At 43.8% G+C, this 19,915-nt stretch overlaps 2 protein-coding genes and 2 long non-coding RNA genes across 10 annotated transcripts in view; 2 read left to right on the top strand and 2 right to left on the bottom strand.

Moving 5' to 3' along the window:
* LOC100491248 (proteasomal ATPase-associated factor 1) overlaps positions 1 to 9,115 on the top strand; it is a 99,675-nt gene extending 90,560 nt beyond the window's left edge. The window contains exons 12-13 of one of the 3 annotated variants that reach the window (XR_004221076.1): positions 7,352 to 7,478; positions 9,076 to 9,114. Coding sequence is in view for 1 of the 3 variants with exons in the window: in XM_031896302.1 (XP_031752162.1) it covers positions 9,076 to 9,081 (6 nt within the window). In the remaining 2 variants the exon portion in view is untranslated. Of the gene's footprint in view, positions 1 to 7,351; positions 7,479 to 9,075 lie in introns of all 3 variants that reach the window. The other 2 variants (XR_004221075.1, XM_031896302.1) reach the window with 2 other exon arrangements.
* The window catches only part of LOC116408640, a 54,107-nt gene extending 43,403 nt beyond the window's left edge, over positions 1 to 10,704 (bottom strand). For both annotated transcript variants that reach the window (XR_004221091.1, XR_004221093.1), the window contains exon 1: positions 10,362 to 10,704. This is a non-coding gene — a long non-coding RNA (uncharacterized LOC116408640). The remainder of the gene's footprint in view (positions 1 to 10,361) is intronic.
* Positions 9,206 to 19,915, top strand: part of LOC101730808 (proteasomal ATPase-associated factor 1) — a 31,798-nt gene continuing 21,088 nt past the window's right edge. Inside the window, exons 1-2 of one of the 4 annotated variants that reach the window (XM_031896293.1) lie at positions 9,206 to 9,242; positions 12,691 to 12,784. In XM_031896293.1, coding sequence (XP_031752153.1) covers positions 12,762 to 12,784 — 23 coding nt within the window. In that variant the 5' untranslated portion in view covers positions 9,206 to 9,242; positions 12,691 to 12,761. Of the gene's footprint in view, positions 9,243 to 10,774; positions 10,924 to 12,690; positions 12,785 to 19,915 lie in introns of those variants that run through there. The other 3 variants (XM_031896294.1, XM_031896292.1, XM_031896291.1) reach the window with 3 other exon arrangements.
* On the bottom strand, positions 16,877 to 19,168 carry LOC105946618. The gene is made up of 4 exons (XR_004221103.1): positions 18,644 to 19,168; positions 17,992 to 18,087; positions 17,618 to 17,653; positions 16,877 to 16,969 (listed from the first exon to the last, which is right to left on the bottom strand). It is a non-coding gene; the product is annotated as an uncharacterized LOC105946618 (long non-coding RNA).

Genomic DNA, 19,915 nt, shown 5'->3' with positions numbered 1-19,915 from the left:
GATAATGTACCCCCTACTGTAAATGATAAGGATATTAGCAGTCACTGAGGGGTTCTGTGCCCATATAAAGGCACAAGGCTGCAGGCTGAGTTATACAGGGAACCCTGAGTATCACTCATGTATTATAAGGGATAATGTACCCCCTACTGTAAATGATAAGGATATTAGCAGTCACTGAGGGGTTCTGTGCCCCCCATATAAAGGCACAAGGCTGCAGGCTGAGTTATACAGGGAACTCTGAGTATCACTCATGTATTATAAGGGATAATGTACCCCCTACTGTAAATGATAGGGATATTAGCAGTCACTGAGGGGTTCTGTGCCCCCCATATAAAGGCACAAGGCTGCAGGCTGAGTTATACAGGGAACTCTGAGTATCACTCATGTATTATAATGGATAATGTACCCCCTACTGTAAATGATAAGGATATTAGAAGTCACTGAGGGGTTCTATGACCATAAAAAAGTTGAGGGCAATACATTATACTGTAGGGATTGTACGCAGCCATGGGGACCATTATCTATATAATGGTAGAAAAAAATCATATATATTGGACACTGGCTGACTTCTCAGTAGTAAGCTGCTTCTCACAATACACATATACATATAGGGACACACGGGAACACTGAGACAAAGCCATACACTATGGGCCATGATACTCACGGGAGCGTTGAGAACATTCCATAACTAACTGCAGTGGCACTCATGGGAATGGGGAGACAATTCCAGATACTGTTTCCTATGGCAAATATGGGTATTTGAGACAATTCCATATTCTATTGGCTATGGGACTCATGTATACACTGAGACTATTCCATATTCTATTGGCTATGGGACACATGGATACACTGAGACTATTCCATATTCTATTGGCTATGGGACACATGGATACACTGAGACAATTCCATATTCTATTGGCTATGGGACTCATGGATACACTGAGACTATTCCATATTCTATTGGCTATGGGACACATGGATACACTGAGACTATTCCATATTCTATTGGCTATGGGACTCATGGATACACTGGGCCTGATTCACTAAAGTGCGATTTAACATGCGGTATTTATAGCGTGCGGTAAAAATTTTACCGCGTCTTAATTTTTACAACTTTTCGCACGATTCACTATAAACATTCTTGCGCTATTTTACACGCTGTATTTCATGCAATAGGTTTGTCGCGATAAATAGCGTGCGAGGTATTTTCTGCTTGCACGCTATTTATCGCATGCGCTGATTGTCGCGACAATACGCAAGCGACATTACGCAGCATAAAACTGGCGACATTTTGCCCTGGGAGGGCACAGAGTGCTAGAGAGGTGCTGAAAAAATGTTTATTTGCAAAGAAAAAACCCAAAAACCAATAAAAATATATATTGCCATGCGAAAATTACCCGCACATACAAAAATTGACACAGGCTTCAAAAAGTCGCCAGATTACAAAGTCGCATCAAAGAAATCGCCAAAATATACCTAGTAATGTATTTTATGCGACTAAATATTTAGCAAATCTTTGGAAAGATCCCCGAAATGGCAAAAATGTTGTGCGGGCAAAAAAATTGTTGCCCGCGACTTTTATTTTTTGAAGCCTGTGTCAATTTTTGCGTGGCAAATTTTCGCGTGGCAAATTTTTTTATGCATTTTGCCATTGGTGGATTGTTTTGCGAAACATATGAAAAAATTCGCCGCACGTCCAAATATTCGCTGCGAATCCATGCCTGGCAAAACATTTCATCACTTGTAGCCGCATATAAATAGTCACGCGAATGAAAGCACGCCATGTTAGCCATACACGCCAATACTTTCGTAAAATTACTGTATTAAAAATGCCCATTTCCCTGCAAACTGCCGGCTGCGTCACTCTAGGGGAAACACATACTTGAATAAATAACACTGCAAAGTCCATATTTTATTGGCAAAAGCTCATTTACTGTACTTTTCTATAATTATTATACCTAGTAATGTATTTTGTGCGACTAAAGATTCCCCGCTATCGTACTGTATAATATCGCGACTAAAGATTCCCCGCTATAGTACTGTATAATATCCCGACTAAAGATTCCCCGCCATCGTACTGTATAATATCGCGACTAAAGACTCCCCACTATAGTACTGTATAATATCGCGACTAAAGATTCCCCGCTATAGTACTGTATAATATCGCGACTAAAGATTCCCCGCTATAGTACTGTATAATATCGCGACTAAAGATTCCCCGCTATAGTACTGTATAATATCCCGACTAAAGATTCCCCGCTATAGTACTGTATAATATCCCGACTAAAGATTCCCCGCTATAGTACTGTATAATATCCCGACTAAAGATTCCCCGCTATAGTACTGTATAATATCGCGACTAAAGATTCCCCGCTATAGTACTGTATAATATCCCGACTAAAGATTCCCCGCTATAGTACTGTATAATATCCCGACTAAAGATTCCCCGCTATAGTACTGTATAATATCCCGACTAAAGATTCCCCGCTATAGTACTGTATAATATCGCGACTAAAGATTCCCCACTATAGTACTGTATAATATCGCGACTAAAGATTCCCCGCTATAGTACTGTATAATATCGCGACTAAAGATTCCCCGCTATAGTACTGTATAATATCGCGACTAAAGATTCCCCGCTATAGTACTGTATAATATCCCGACTAAAGATTCCCCGCTATAGTACTGTATAATATCCCGACTAAAGATTCCCCGCTATAGTACTGTATAATATCCCGACTAAAGATTCCCCGCTATAGTACTGTATAATATCGCGACTAAAGATTCCCCGCTATAGTACTGTATAATATCCCGACTAAAGATTCCCCGCTATAGTACTGTATAATATCCCGACTAAAGATTCCCCGCTATAGTACTGTATAATATCGCGACTAAAGATTCCCCGCTATAGTACTGTATAATATCCCGACTAAAGATTCCCCGCTATAGTACTGTATAATATCCCGACTAAAGATTCCCCGCTATAGTACTGTATAATATCGCGACTAAAGATTCCCCGCTATAGTACTGTATAATATCCCGACTAAAGATTCCCCGCTATCGTACTGTATAATATCGCGACTAAAGACTCCCCACTATAGTACTGTATAATATCGCGACTAAAGATTCCCCGCTATAGTACTGTATAATATCGCGACTAAAGATTCCCCGCTATAGTACTGTATAATATCACGACTAAAGATTTCCCGCTATAGTACTGTATAATATCCCGACTAAAGATTCCCCGCTATAGTACTGTATAATATCCCGACTAAAGATTCCCCGCTATAGTACTGTATAATATCCCGACTAAAGATTCCCCGCTATAGTACTGTATAATATCCCGACTAAACATTCCCCGCTATAGTACTGTATAATATCGCGACTAAAGATTCCCCGCTATAGTACTCTATAATATCGCGAATAAAGATTCCCCGCTATAGTACTGTATAATATCGCGACTAAAGATTCCCCGCTATAGTACTGTATAATATCGCGACTAAAGATTCCCCGCTATAGTACTGTATAATATCCCGACTAAAGATTCCCCGCTATAGTACTGTATAATATCGCGACTAAACATTCCCCGCTATAGTACTGTATAATATCGCGACTAAAGATTCCCCACTATAGTACTGTATAATATCGCGACTAAAGATTCCCCGCTATAGTACTGTATAATATCGCGACTAAACATTCCCCGCTATAGTACTGTATAATATCGCGACTAAAGATTCCCCGCTATAGTACTGTATAATATCCCGACTAAAGATTCCCCGCTATAGTACTGTATAATATCGCGACTAAACATTCCCCGCTATAGTACTGTATAATATCGCGACTAAAGATTCCCCGCTATAGTACTGTATAATATCCCGACTAAAGATTCCCCGCTATAGTACTGTATAATATCCCGACTAAAGATTCCCCGCTATAGTACTGTATAATATCCCGACTAAAGATTCCCCGCTATAGTACTGTATAATATCCCGACTAAAGATTCCCCGCTATAGTACTGTATAATATCGCGACTAAAGATTCCCCGCTATAGTACTGTATAATATCCCGACTAAAGATTCCCCGCTATAGTACTGTATAATATCCCGACTAAAGATTCCCCGCTATAGTACTGTATAATATCCCGACTAAAGATTCCCCGCTATCGTACTGTATAATATCGCGACTAAAGATTCCCCGCTATAGTACTGTATAATATCCCGACTAAACATTCCCCGCTATAGTACTGTATAATATCGCGACTAAAGATTCCCCGCTATAGTACTGTATAATATCGCTATTAAAAATTCCCCGCTATAGTACTGTTTAATATCCCGACTAAAGATTCCCCGCTATAGTACTGTATCATATCGCGACTAAACATTCCCCGCTATAGTACTGTATAATATCCCGACTAAAGATTCCCCGCTATAGTACTGTATAATATCCCGACTAAACATTCCCCGCTATCGTACTGTATAATATCCCGACTAAAGATTCCCCGCTATAGTACTGTATAATATCCCGACTAAAGATTCCCCGCTATAGTACTGTATAATATCCCGACTAAACATTCCCCGCTATAGTACTGTATAATATCGCGACTAAAGATTCCCCGCTATAGTACTCTATAATATCGCGAATAAAGATTCCCCGCTATAGTACTGTATAATATCGCGACTAAAGATTCCCCGCTATAGTACTGTATAATATCGCGACTAAAGATTCCCCGCTATAGTACTGTATAATATCCCGACTAAAGATTCCCCGCTATAGTACTGTATAATATCGCGACTAAACATTCCCCGCTATAGTACTGTATAATATCGCGACTAAAGATTCCCCACTATAGTACTGTATAATATCGCGACTAAAGATTCCCCGCTATAGTACTGTATAATATCGCGACTAAACATTCCCCGCTATAGTACTGTATAATATCGCGACTAAAGATTCCCCGCTATAGTACTGTATAATATCCCGACTAAAGATTCCCCGCTATAGTACTGTATAATATCGCGACTAAACATTCCCCGCTATAGTACTGTATAATATCGCGACTAAAGATTCCCCGCTATAGTACTGTATAATATCCCGACTAAAGATTCCCCGCTATAGTACTGTATAATATCCCGACTAAAGATTCCCCGCTATAGTACTGTATAATATCCCGACTAAAGATTCCCCGCTATAGTACTGTATAATATCCCGACTAAAGATTCCCCGCTATAGTACTGTATAATATCGCGACTAAAGATTCCCCGCTATAGTACTGTATAATATCCCGACTAAAGATTCCCCGCTATAGTACTGTATAATATCCCGACTAAAGATTCCCCGCTATAGTACTGTATAATATCCCGACTAAAGATTCCCCGCTATCGTACTGTATAATATCGCGACTAAAGATTCCCCGCTATAGTACTGTATAATATCCCGACTAAACATTCCCCGCTATAGTACTGTATAATATCGCGACTAAAGATTCCCCGCTATAGTACTGTATAATATCGCTATTAAAAATTCCCCGCTATAGTACTGTTTAATATCCCGACTAAAGATTCCCCGCTATAGTACTGTATCATATCGCGACTAAACATTCCCCGCTATAGTACTGTATAATATCCCGACTAAAGATTCCCCGCTATAGTACTGTATAATATCCCGACTAAACATTCCCCGCTATCGTACTGTATAATATCCCGACTAAAGATTCCCCGCTATAGTACTGTATAATATCCCGACTAAAGATTCCCCGCTATAGTACTGTATAATATCCCGACTAAACATTCCCCGCTATAGTACTGTATAATATCCCGACTAAACATTCCCCGCTATAGTACTGTATAATATCCCGACTAAACATTCCCCGCTATAGTACTGTATCATATCCCTACTAAAGATTCCCCGCTATAGTACTGTATAATATCCCGACTAAACATTCCCCGCTATCGTACTGTATAATATCGCGACTAAAGATACCCCGCTATAGTACTGTATAATATCCCGACTAAAGATTCCCCGCTATAGTACTGTATAATATTGCGACTAAAGATTCCCCGCTATAGTACTGTATAATATCCCGACTAAATATTCACCGTTATAGTACTGTATAATATCGCGACTAAAGATTTCCCGCTATAATACTGTATAATATCGCGACTAAAGATTCCCCGCTATAGTACTGTATAATATCGCGACTAAAGATTCCTCGCTATAGTACTGTATAATATCCCGACTAAAGATTCCCCGCTATAGTACTGTATAATATTGCGACTAAAGATTCCCCACTATAGTACTGTATAATATCCCGACTAAAGATTCCCCGCTATAGTACTGTATAATATCGCGACTAAAGATTCCCCGCTATAGTACTGTATAATATCGCGACTAAAGATTCCCCGCTATAGTACTGTATAATATCCCGACTAAAGATTCCCCGCTATAGTACTGTATAATATCGCGACTAAAGATTCCTCGCTACTATAATACTGTATAATATCGCGACTAAAGATTCCCCGCTATCGTACTGTATAATATCGCGACTAAAGATTCCCCGCTATCGTACTGTATAATATCGCAACTAAAGATTCACCGCTATCGTACTGTATAATATCGCGACTAAAGATTCCCCGCTATAGTACTGTATAATATCCCGACTAAAGATTCCCCGCTATCGTACTGTATAATATCCCGACTAAAGATTCCCCGCTATAGTACTGTATAATATCGCGACTAAAGATTCCCCGCTATCATACTGTATAATATCGCGACTAAAGATTCCCCGCTATAGTACTGTATAATATCGCGACTAAAGATTCCCCGCTATAGTACTGTACTTTTCTATAATTATTCGCCTGCCTGAAGTAGGAGTTAATTTTCGCATAGCCTAATGCGATATTTAGCGCGCCTAAGTTATAGTGAATCATGCGATCGTATTCTTTTCAGCGCGGAAATTAACGCATGCGTTAAAACTAGCACATGCTGTTGCGCGAAATATAACGCATGCGATATGGCGACTTAACACACGCGATATTACTATGGTGAATCGCGCGCTAATTATCGTGGCTTATTTAACGCAAAAAAGCGTGCGATAATTTTTATCGCACTTTCGTGAATCGGGCCCAAGGTGTGGGAATCTCCTAAAGGGGTAGTTCACCTTTAAGTTAACTTTTACTATGATATAGAATGGCTAATTCCAAGCAGCTTTGCAATTGGCCTTCGTTTTTTTCTTTGTTATAGTTTTTGAAATACCGTATATACATGAGTATAAGCCGAGTTCTTCAGCCCGTGGGGGGGGTGCAGCGTGCGCGCCGAAGGGCTGATTATTAATAATTCATTGTCTCTATCTCAGTGTGTGTAGCGCTCCTCTGGGAGGATCTATAAATTGGGGGATACCTGGCTCCGCCCAGCAGGCAAACAGACCGAGTTCTGCCCCTGCGACAATGAACTGCCTCGATGCCATAGTGTGCCCGTTACAGGTAAAAAAGGGGTTACTTTCGGGTGACAGATTTAGAATCATCGGAGAGGAACCAGGGCTTTATACTGGCAAATATATAAGGAATAATGAGCCTCCACTATAAAATAGGGTATTAGAAATCATAGAAGAGGTTAATGATATATAAAAGCATTAAGCAGCAGGCCAAAAGCTATGAAAGCGCATGTTCACCTTAAGCAAAGCCCTTGCACTAATGTATTTATATGAATTGTATGTGGCCATTATATTAGCAAGCCAATCAGTCATCAGGGTTTGCCCATTTTATCGACACCCCCAAGTGGGCAAAATGTAAAGCCGTGGGATGCCCAAGGGTACATTGCTGGGGGGCACGGCACCAATATTTTCTTCTTCTCCCTGATGTTCTTTGCATGGGCTTAGGCTGTCCTGCCAAATACCCCAGGCTCATTATTTGAGGCTCCATCCACCTTTCCCTACTCTGCAGCTGCCAACATTTTATATTTATGAAGAGTTCACAGGGGGTCACGCTGAGTGCCCTTTATTAATTATTGAAACTAAAGGTGGCCACACACGTGGCGATTTGCGATCTGGTCACACGAAAGGTCGTTCAATCAGCCACTAACCATTCAGGGCTGAAACAGCAGATAAGGAGAGAGAAACAATAGGATTTCTACCTCCTTCTGCCGATTCAGCCCTGAAGGCAGATTTTGCTCAGGTGCCTTCTATGGCGCCTGATCAAAATCTTTTAACCCTGCCGATCGGCAAGTCGACCGATATCAGCAGCCTCCTGCGATATCGGTTGACTCACCGACTTGCCATACACGCACCGAATATCGTATGAAACGAGGTTTTGTACGATATTATTGGTGCGTGTATGGCCAGCTTTAGCAGTAGCTGCTGCATTTCCCACCCTAGGCTTATACTCGAGTCAATAAGTTTTTCCAGTTTTCTTAGGTAAAATTAGGTACCTCGGCTTATATTCGGATCGGCTTATACTTGGATCGGCTTCCTCTCTCTCCAGCTTTTAAATAGGGGTCACTGACCCCAACATCTAAAATAACATGCACTATACAGTTGTGTTGTTATTGCTACTATTGCTTTATATATTTATATTAAAGCCCTCCCCTATTCATAATCCAGCCTCCCGTTTAAATCAATGCCTGGTTGCTAGGATAATTTGGACCCTAGCAACCAGTCAACAGCCAACTGTGCCACTGCATTACTGAGCCCCTCACTCACAGACTCTATTGGGGGAATTCACAAAAGGGGTGATACTGAGACAGAATAAAATTAGAGACAGATTTGTCAGTTTTTCCACCGTATTCACCAAACAGTTTTTGTGAATTTTCTCTTTTGTGAATTTGTCTTTTAAACAGAGGGGGCGCTGCTGCTAAAACTAAAATTTTGCCTGGGAGGTTTTACTTTTCCTTTAAATAAAAATGTATACAATATATTTACTCAGAATGTTATTATTGCCTCATTCATTAAGCTAAAACTCCCATAACAATGCAAATGTGAGGCAAAAAGGTTTTATATACAAGATATCAATTCAACTTTGTGTTTAATCAGTGATTTACGTGTTTATAAAATGTTAATGAGGCTTTTTGCCCCTTTTGTTCTAGGGTTAGACAGAGACTTGCCCCCTAACAATGAGGCTGCTAATCCCCGTTAACCTGTTACTGACCCCCCAATGGGGCCCCCACCAGAGGTGTGAATGGAGACTGGGTGAAACCAAGCAAAACAGTAGAGCTTACAATTGATCTGACAGTTACACTGAGCTTCACTCCAGGTAAGTGCCCTTTCTTTACACTATTATACACACTTACACACACTTAGAGCACACATATTAGGTTGTTTTTTTTTAAATTTTGCACACTTTATATAGTTTTCCTGGGTAAAAAGTCCCCCCAAGGAAAGGCCCCTAAATTGAGTGCAAAATGTTCAAAAACTTTCTGGCAATACACGTTCCACTTTGACCAAAATGGCTGTCAGTAAAAGGGTTAAACAGCCCCCCTAGTTATTTAGGGCTTGGGGCAAGCAGCAGGCTGTAACCCTGAGTGTTTCAGTCAGTCGTGGGAGGAGGAAGGATAGTTCAGCGGTTAGAGAGCCTGCCTTACACCAATGGGCCTTTTTGATTCCCACCCTGGGAGCCCTGCTTAGACCAATGTGGCTCAGCTCTGGTATCGATACCCAGTGGGTAGGTATTAGAATTGAGACCCATTGATCAGCAGAGCCCCCCAGGGGGTAATTAGAACTCAAGAACCATCGATATAAGGTAAGCACCTACCCCACTGGGCCCCTTAGTGTGTGACCCTTTTTAATCACTAGGAGGCCAAGTGACTGTGTCCAGGGTCACACACTAAGGGGCCCAGTGGGGTAGGTGCTTACCTTATATCGATGGTTCTTGAGTTCTTGAGCTACATTTACATTTCCCCACAAATCCTCTTTTTTTCCGCATTTTCAAGGGCATCTCATAATTTATGATGCCGGCTATTAAATTGTCCCTGTCACAGTGTCTATGGCAGCTGGAAGCAACTGTCACAGGGAAAATCCCTTTCTTATCACTGGCAATAAGCAGCCAATTGATAGGGGAGCTGAGCTACAGTGCAGGGCCGATAGGGCTTCCGAGCCAAAATCAGTGCATTTTAGGGTCATTTCTGGAAATCTGATAAGGATACATGGAAATAATCATAGAACAGAAGAATCTACACTGGGGAGCTGATAGGGGAGTAATGGAGATATTTTCTTAGCAGTATAAGAGGGCCCAGCTGGTATATAATACAGGAGATATCCTCTGAGCGCAATCTGTTACCCCCTGCTGGTATATGGTACAGGAGATTCACCCTACTTCTATGCATTATCAGTAACCCTTCAGCCAGTATAGAGTTCAGAAGGGGGGGGTACTAACCATTTAAATGCGCTCCTGGGCCCTGGCACTTGTGGCCCCCGTTTGGCCGCATATTTCCCTCATACACAGTGATGTTTTATAAGGAGAATCTCCCAACTGCAGCCGTCCGTTCTCTTGCGCTTCCAATTCCAACCCTCAGAATGGCGCTGTAAGCACCTTAGTACCTGGATAGGAATGGGGAAAAAGAAAAGGAAGAGGTGGCGCCTCCCGGATGAAAGTGGAAATACAGAGAAAGACGTTTATATCAGGGAATTTCTCGTTATTTGCCCTGTTGCCGCATGTTTATTCTGTTTAGTTATTTTATCTCTTCTTTTAATATATATATATATATAACATACACAGAAACCCTCCCGGGACTCTACCCTGTTAGGAATCAGTGGTATGACGATTATTGCGTCACAACCATGCGACCAATGATGACGGTGAAGCACGAAGGGGCAGTGTCTAGAGCTGTCCCCGCCCACATCATGTGATGGGGAGAGGACGCTAGTGGCGCGCAGGTATAAAAGCAGAACTGGTGCCGGCCCTGCGGAATGGCTGTGAGGGAGGAGGCGGTTGCTCGGTGGGTTGGCTCTTGTGGTGGCGCCGTCACCTTCACTGGCAACGTTCTTTTTTTGTAGCTGCCAAATTAATAAAGCGGTGACTCCAGCATTGGAGGGGGCTTTGGTAATGTTATCACTTTTTGGGAGGAGCCAATTACCTGGGGAACACCCCTGAGGGGAAATGGCGCTCCCCAGCAAAGTGCTTTGGGGGGAAGGGGGTGTAAGGGCACATTTCTAGGGAATGCAAACCAAAAAGGAAAATATAGTGACACTCTGCAAAGCAGGAAGCAAAATCTGTGCTGCCCCCAAAATCCAACGTTTTGGCAAAATGTATTACATAATAATGAATAGATGAATCATATGTAACTGAAATAAACCTATGCTGATACCTACAGAAACAGAACTGCAGATAAACGGCTGTGGGCCCTGTAGCAGGAATAGAGAGCAGAGCTTTATATTTGTATCTCCCTTAGTAATACCCAAGCGCTCATAATATACTGTATATAGTGACATATATCCTTATAATGCGCAAGATCCATGAATAGTGATGAGCGAAAAAAAGTCACGCGGTATCACCTCATTGTTCCCTGACCTACATACAGGCACTCACCCTGCCTTTAAATAGCCATGTAACTCCTCAGTTATTTCTTATATCCTTATCATTTACAGTAGGGGGTACATTATCCCTTATAATACACGAGTGATACTCAGAGTTCCCTGTATAACTCAGCCTGCAGCCTTGTGCCTTTATATGGGCACAGAACCCCTCAGTGACTGCTAATATCCTTATCATTTACAGTAGGGGGTACATTATCCCTTATAATACATGAGTGATACTCAGAGTTCCCTGTATAACTCAGCCTGCAGCCTTGTGCCTTTATATGGGCACAGAACCCCTCAGTGACTGCTAATATCCTTATCATTTACAGTAGGGGGTACATTATCCCTTACAATACATGAGTGATACTCAGAGTTCCCTGTATAACTCAGCCTGCAGCCTTGTGCCTTTATATGGGCACAGAACCCCTCAGTGACTGCTAATATCCTTATCATTTACAGTAGGGGGTACATTATCCCTTACAATACATGAGTGATACTCAGAGTTCCCTGTATAACTCAGCCTGCAGCCTTGTGCCTTTATATGGGCACAGAACCCCTCAGTGACTGCTAATATCCTTATCATTTACAGTAGGGGGTACATTATCCCTTACAATACATGAGTGATACTCAGAGTTCCCTGTATAACTCAGCCTGCAGCCTTGTGCCTTTATATGGGCACAGAACCCCTCAGTGACTGCTAATATCCTTATCATTTACAGTAGGGGGTACATTATCCCTTATAATACACGAGTGATACTCAGAGTTCCCTGTATAACTCAGCCTGCAGCCTTGTGCCTTTATATGGGCACAGAACCCCTCAGTGACTGCTAATATCCTTATCATTTACAGTAGGGGGTACATTATCCCTTATAATACACGAGTGATACTCAGAGTTCCCTGTATAACTCAGCCTGCAGCCTTGTGCCTTTATATGGGCACAGAACCCCTCAGTGACTGCTAATATCCTTATCATTTACAGTAGGGGGTACATTATCCCTTATAATACATGAGTGATACTCTGAGTTCCCTGTATAACTCAGCCTGCAGCCTTGTGCCTTTATATGGGCACAGAACCCCATAGTGACTCCCAATATCCTTATCCTTACTGTGTGGGGGTTAGTACAGAACAGATGTAGGCAAGTTGATACAAATGAAGTATTTATATATCATATTTCTATGTTACACAGGTGAATCTGCTGACAGGATTATACCCCCAAAGTCTCCCATTCTGCAGTACCAGACTGTGCAGGGGCAGAACATGGACTCACACAGAATTATCAGGTATGTGATATCCCAGTTGTTTCTAAATTATCGTTCTTTGAGGCCAAAACTGTGGGTTCTAATTGCTCTTAGTGACATCACCGGTTGTTATGATCTGCCCATTATAGGCCCAACTGCCCCGACCCGCCAGGAATACCTGCCCCATCACTGTTGGCTTTTAATGAAGGCTCCGCCCCATAGTCTGTGCTGTCACATCTTGGTTCCTGGCCCCTAAATATACAGCCCCCCTGGCATTCCCAGTACCCAGAGGCACAAACAGCCCCCCCAGCCCAATAAATAGTGACTGTCTGTGGCACCTTACAGCCCCCCTGGCATTCCCAGTACCCAGAGGCACAAACAGCCCCCCCAGCCCAATAAATAGTGACTGTCTGTGGCACCTTACAGCCCCCTGGCATTCCCAGTACCCAGAGGCACAAACAGCCCCCCCCAGCCCAATAAATAGTGACTGTCTGTGGCACCTTACAGCCCCCCTGGCATTCCCAGTACCCAGAGGCACAAACAGCCCCCCCAGCCCAATAAAGAGTGACTGTCTGTGGCACCTTACAGCCCCCCTGGCATTCCCAGTACCCAGAGGCACAAACAGCCCCCCCCCCCAGCCCAATAAATAGTGACTGTCTGTGGCACCTTACAGCCCCCCTGGCATTCCCAGTACCCAGAGGCACAAACAGCCCCCCCAGCCCAATAAAGAGTGACTGTCTGTGGCACCTTACAGCCCCCTGGCATTCCCAGTACCCAGAGGCACAAACAGCCCCCCCAGCCCAATAAATAGTGACTGTCTGTGGCACCTTACAGCCCCCCTGGCATTCCCAGTACCCAGAGGCACAAACAGCCCCCCAGCCCAATAAATAGTAACTGTCTGTGGCACCTTACAGCCCCCCTGGCATTCCCAGTACCCAGAGGCACAAACAGCCCCCCCAGCCCAATAAATAGTGAGTGTCTGTGTCACCTTACAGCCCCCTTGGCATTCCCAGTACCCAGAGGCAAAAACAGCCCCCCCCCAGCCCAATAAATAGTGACTGTCTGTGGCACCTTACAGCCCCCCTGGCATTCCCAGTACCCAGAGGCAAAAACAGCCCCCCCCAGCCCAATAAAGAGTGACTGTCTGTGGCACCTTACAGCCCCCCTGGCATTCCCAGTACCCAGAGGCACAAACAGCCCCCCCAGCCCAATAAATAGTGAGTGTCTGTGTCACCTTACAGCCCCCTTGGCATTCCCAGTACCCAGAGGCAAAAACAGCCCCCCCCCAGCCCAATAAATAGTGACTGTCTGTGGCACCTTACAGCCCCCCTGGCATTCCCAGTACCCAGAGGCAAAAACAGCCCCCCCCCAGCCCAATAAATAGTGACTGTCTGTGGCACCTTACAGCCCCCCTGGCATTTTCCAGGATTTACAGATTGCCAGTCGGGGCATAGACATACCCACCTTCACCTTTTAGCCCAAACAATGCCTCTCAGTGGGGCAATTGAAGCTGCTGCCAGTCTGACACTATTATACCCAGGGGCCCCATACTCGGCACAGGGCCCTTACTGGGGGCAGGACAGGGAGTCGGCCCACAGTCCATATTGCTGCTGTTGAATCGCACTCAGCAAGTTGGCGCCGGGGCCGTGGCCAATGGGAATGTTGTTCCTGGGCATATTTAGTGCCCCAGCCGTTCCCGTATGAATCAAACCTCCCAACATGTAAAAAGTAGAAAGAGGGACAAAAACATCTGCCGCCTGTAACGCTGCAAAAAATGTCCAGGCCCCGCCCACTCTATGGCCACGCCCCAAAGAAAAAGCCCATTTTACAAAACTACAGCTGAAAAGCACAAGATGCACAGAGGGCGCCAGAGGGCAGAGGCCCCAGTCAGTTTGTGGCACATTGTGGCTTCATATTGTGGCATTACGCACTGTGGCAGCTCCGTATCAGGGCTCAGTGGGGCACGGGGCATTTCTGAACAATTCCAAACTCAGAGACCCCCCAGCGCTGAATCAACTCACAGTGTTTTCTATATTTAAATAAAAATGACCCCTTTATAGACCTTTCCATTCTGTAAACTGTCTCTGCTGAAATCAGTTGCACTTATTTAATTACATTTGGTTTTTCTCTCTATACTCGCCCCCCACCCCCCGACATTTTAGCCGCTGCCCCGCCCTTTGAGTTGTATTTCTGCCTAACCCCACCCACTTGTGGGGCCTGGCGTGAGGGAGGAGCTAGTGGTAAAAAAGTGTTATACTGGAGTATATCCGGGAGTAAAATGCTATTGCTATTTGTGAGATGGGATTCAGCCTTACAGACTCACACACACAGGGATGTTTGTTATTTGTTGTTTTATTCATTTTGTTGTTTTATTGGGGCCTGTCAGCCCCCCCTGAGCCTCCCACTCCCACCCACTGCCCCCGCTGAGCCTCCCGCACCCACCCACTGCCCCGCTGAGCCTCCCGCACCCACCCACTGCCCCCGCTGAGCCTCCCGCACCCACCCACTGCCCCCGCTGAGCCTCCCGCACCCACCAACTGCCCCGCTGAGCCTCCTGCACCCACCCACTGCCCCTGCTGAGCCTCCCACACCCATCCACTGCCCCCGCTGAGCCTCCCACACCGACCCACTGCAGGGGCCCCGCTGAGCCTCCCGCACCCACCCACTGCATGGGCCCCCGCTAAGCTTTCCACACCAACCCACTGCAGGGGCCCCGCTGAGCCTCCCACACCCATCCTCTGCATGGGCCCCCGCTAAGCTTTCCACACCAACCCACTGCAGGGGCCCCGCTGAGCCTCCCACACCAACCCACTGCAGCAGGGGACTCCGCTGAGCCTCCCAAAAAAAATTTTTCTTTTGTTTTTTTATTTTTTGTCTGTTTTTTTGTTTTGTTTTTTTTTTTTGTTCCTAACCTAATTGACCTATTTACCTAAGAATCCTAATAACTTGTCCCCGTTGGGAGAAAAGTCATGGATTCATCCTTAACAACCTAAAAAGAAATCAAAAAAAGAAATTTGTGTTATAAAAAACTAAAAAATGTTGTTATTTTGTTGTTTTTTGTTCTTTTGTTGTTTTTCTTGATTTTTTTGTTTTGTTGGGGCCTGTCAGCGGGGCCTCCTGCTGCGCCACCCACAACCAACCCACTGCAGCAAGGGACTCCGCTGAGCCTCTGAATAAAATGTTTTTTTTTTTTTGTTTGTTTTGTTGTGGCTTTGTTGTTGTTTTTTGTTGTTTTTTTGTTTTTTTTATTTCCTAACCTAATTGACCTATTTACCTTAGAATCCTAATAACTTGTCCCCGTTGGGAGAAAAGTCATGGATTCATGCTTTACAAGCTAAAAAAGAAAAGAAAAAATGAAATTACATAGTTACATAGTTACATAGGGTTGAAAAAAGACCAGTGTCCATCAAGTTCAACCCATCCAAGTAAACCCAGCACACCTAACCCACACCTACCAATCTATACACTCACATACATAAACTATAAATACAACCACTAGTACTAACTGTAGATATTAGTATCACAATAGCCTTGGATATTCTGATTGATCAAGAACTCATCCAGGCCCCTCTTATAGGCATTAACAGAATCTGCCATTACCCCATCACTAGGAAGGGCATTCCCCAACCCCCTCACTGCCCTCACCGTGAGGAACCCCCTACGCTGCTTCAAATGGAAGCTCCTTTCCTCTAATCTAAAGGGGGGGCCTCTGGTGCGCTGATTGTTTTTATGGGAAAAAAGAACATCCCCCAACTGCCTATAATCCCCTCTAATGTACTTGTACAGAGTAATCATGTCCCCTCGCAAGCGCCTCTTTTCCAGAGAAAACAACCCCAACCTCGACAGTCTCACCTCATAGTTTAACCCTTCCATCCCCTTTACCAGTTTAGTTTATAATTAGTGTTATAAAAAATGAAAAAATGGTTTGTTTTGTTTTGTTTTGTTGGGGCCTGTCAGCGGGGCCCCCTGCTGCACCACCCACAACCAACCCACTTGCAGCAGGGGACTCCACTGAGCCTCTGAAAATTTTTTTTTTTTTTTTGGTTGTTTTTTTTTTTTGGTGTTTTTTTTTTGGTGTTTTTTTTTTTTGGTGTTTTTTTTTTTTTTTTTGGTGTTTTTTTTTTTTTTTTTTTTAAACCTAACCTAATTACTTACCTAACTACTTACCTACGAATCCTAATAACTAGTCCCCGTTGGGAGAAAAGTTATGGATTCGTCCTTTACCACCTAAAAAAGAAAACAAGAAGGACATTATTAGTGTTGGAAACCTTGGAATAGATGTGTAACATACAGACTAACACACGCAAAGGACAATGATACAAATGATTTTATCTTTCGCACTCCCACACTGGGAAAGGCATAGGCATCGCTAAAGGTCCCCATACACGGGCCGATTCTAGCTGCCGATATGGGTCCCTTAGATTCGCCAGCTAATCGGCCCGTGTATGGGCACTGCCGGCGGGCCTGCCCCACCCATATCTGGCCTGAAATCGGGCAAATCTTGATTGGGCAGGTTTAAAAATTCAGTTGGATCAGGGACTGCATCGGCTCGTTGATGGGGCCCCCGGACCGACTGCGCCTAAACCCGTTGTTATAATTCGATCGTTTGGTCCCAGGGCCAAACAATTGAATTAACCTGGATTCTCCCAATATTGCCCACCCGTAGGTGGGGGGTATCGGGAGAAGATCCGGTTGCTTGGCAACATGGCCACGCCTTATTATCTATTACTGATGATAAACTAATAATAAGCCCATCAGTAACTACCGATGCAATGCCTGCAACCCCCCCTGAGCCGCTAAGTACCCTATACACACAGACCCTGATCCAGCAGCCCATTTACTCACAAATAGTTATATCTGGTGTTTTCTACTTACGTAAACGACCGTCTCCATATGGGCAAACTTTCCAGGCTAAAAAGGAAAAAAAAACGTCAGTTTTTTATACAAATGAACCAAACCATCAAGTACGAAGGGAACAAAGAAAGGGACTAATGCCGCACAGTATGTATTGAAGAGTAACCGTTCCTTCCATGGGCCAGGGAGGCTTCTGGGAGTTTATATTAGGGATGCCCCGGGTCCTTTATAAAAGTTTCGGCCGAATACCGAACCTGAATCCCAATTTCCATATGCAATTAAGGTAACGGAAGGGCTCATTCCGGCTCATATACACATTAATATTGTAGGAGTAGGAAAGAATAAAAACGGATAGAAGCTGAGAGTGCAGAGACGGGTGTAAATCTGTATCTTACCTTCTTCTTCTTGTACCTGAACGGTGCGCAGACACCTCTCACACAGTCCAGGATACAATCACAGAATCTGGGCGCCATTGTGGTAGATGGTCGTTACTGTCGTTATATGGAAGGAAACAAAAACACAGCAATTAGTAAGTAAAAACATAGCAATTAGTAAGTAAAAACACAGCAATTAGTAAGTAAAAACATAGCAAATAATGTGTGTGAAGGAAACCCAGGCAGCCATTATTGGGGGTCAGTGTATGGGGCATTAGGGTACCCATATATTTATACATACATATTCCTGTTATTGGGGGTCAGTGTATGGGGCATTAGGGTACCCATATATTTATACATACATATTCCTGTTATTGGGGGTCAGTGTATGGGGCATTAGGGTACCCATATATTTATACATACATATTCCCGTTTGTTTAATGGAAATAAATGCTGGGATATGGGGCAATGTAGAGCGCAACGTTTAACAACTGAAATGAAATCTAATTGGTAGGAGCAAAAGTCTTTTCTTAGGAGTAAAAAGTATTTGTTTCTAGTTAATCAAAACATGTGAGATTTTCCGACTCAGGGAAAATGATGGGAACGGTGAGATTTTGGTGCGAGTGCAAATTAGAATTGTAACAGGGAGGAGCCCGTAGCAGGGACAACTTACCGTTTCTGCTCTAAAAAGCAATCTGAAGTGTTTCCCCAAGTTGTAACAGTTACGCACACACAGCTGCTATTGTGACATCAGTGTTGCCATGGGAACCCATTGTGACATCAGCTGCAGGCTTCCTTGAGCATTTAGCCCTTAGTTGCAAAAGGTTTTGCAATATGAGCTGACCACATGGGTGGTCTAAAGACATCAATGTTGCCATGGGAACCCACTGTGACATCAGCTGTGAATCTACAGTGAATTGAATGGTTAAACACCCTTTAGGTGCCAGTGTATGATGATTGGTCAGGGCCCACCTTAGCGCCAAACAAGGGTTTAGACATTTGAACATATTGTTATGATTTCCTGTAGATCTATAATAGCAAATGTATTTCCTTCCTAATCTCGCCTTAAATGACCGAATATGAATGTATAAATATATGGGTACCCTAATGCCCCATACACTGACCCCCCAATAACATGAGTACCAAGAGAACAAATAGACATTCCCTGCAAAGCTAACCCTAACTGGCCCCCAGGCTGATGCAAATGGAATGAAATTGGCTTTAGCTCCCCTTTAAAAGAGACCCAACCCCCCCCCACACATTCCCCCCCCACCCCGCATGGGTACAGGGCCACATCTTTCCATTTGCTATTTTATTTGTTTAATTATTTGCCCATCTCTTTTGCATCTTTCCAACTTTCGAATGGGGGTCACTGACCCTGACAGCAAAAACGATTGCTCCGTGAGGCTCCAACTTTCTTGTTACTTTTTATTACTTTCTTTTTATCTTCCAGTCTCACATTCACACCGCTGCCTGGTTGCTAGGGTAAATTGGGCCCTAAAACCCAGAGAGCTGCTGAAATTCCGAAACAAAAGGCAAAATCAGTAAACAAAACACAGAATATAAAAAACAAAGACCAACTGCAATTTATCTGGGAATGTCACAAACACCAATGGGCCAAGTCCCCCCTGTATATACCAGCAGGCCCTGCTATTACTGGCAGTAACTGTCTCGCCATGGAACCCCATTACACCTGCTGCCATTCTCACAGTATTAACGCTGGGGCCCCCAAACCCTTCACGGTTGGTCATTGGGGGGCTGCAGTTATAGGTTTGAAAAAGTGGGCGGAGCCACCAACAGTCAATCATATAAACCCCATTAAATTTCATTGGTTTAAATTTAAAATGATGCCATTCTCATACTATTTACGCCAAGGCCCCCAAACTTTTTTTTTGACTTAGGGTTAGAAAACTGGCCCCACCCAGGGCTGTACTGGCCCAAATAT

Source organism: Xenopus tropicalis, chromosome 2 (assembly GCF_000004195.4).
Source record: "Xenopus tropicalis strain Nigerian chromosome 2, UCB_Xtro_10.0, whole genome shotgun sequence".
NCBI classification, from domain to species: Eukaryota; Metazoa; Chordata; class Amphibia; order Anura; family Pipidae; genus Xenopus; species Xenopus tropicalis.
This window is presented reverse-complemented; position numbering and strand designations above follow the sequence as displayed.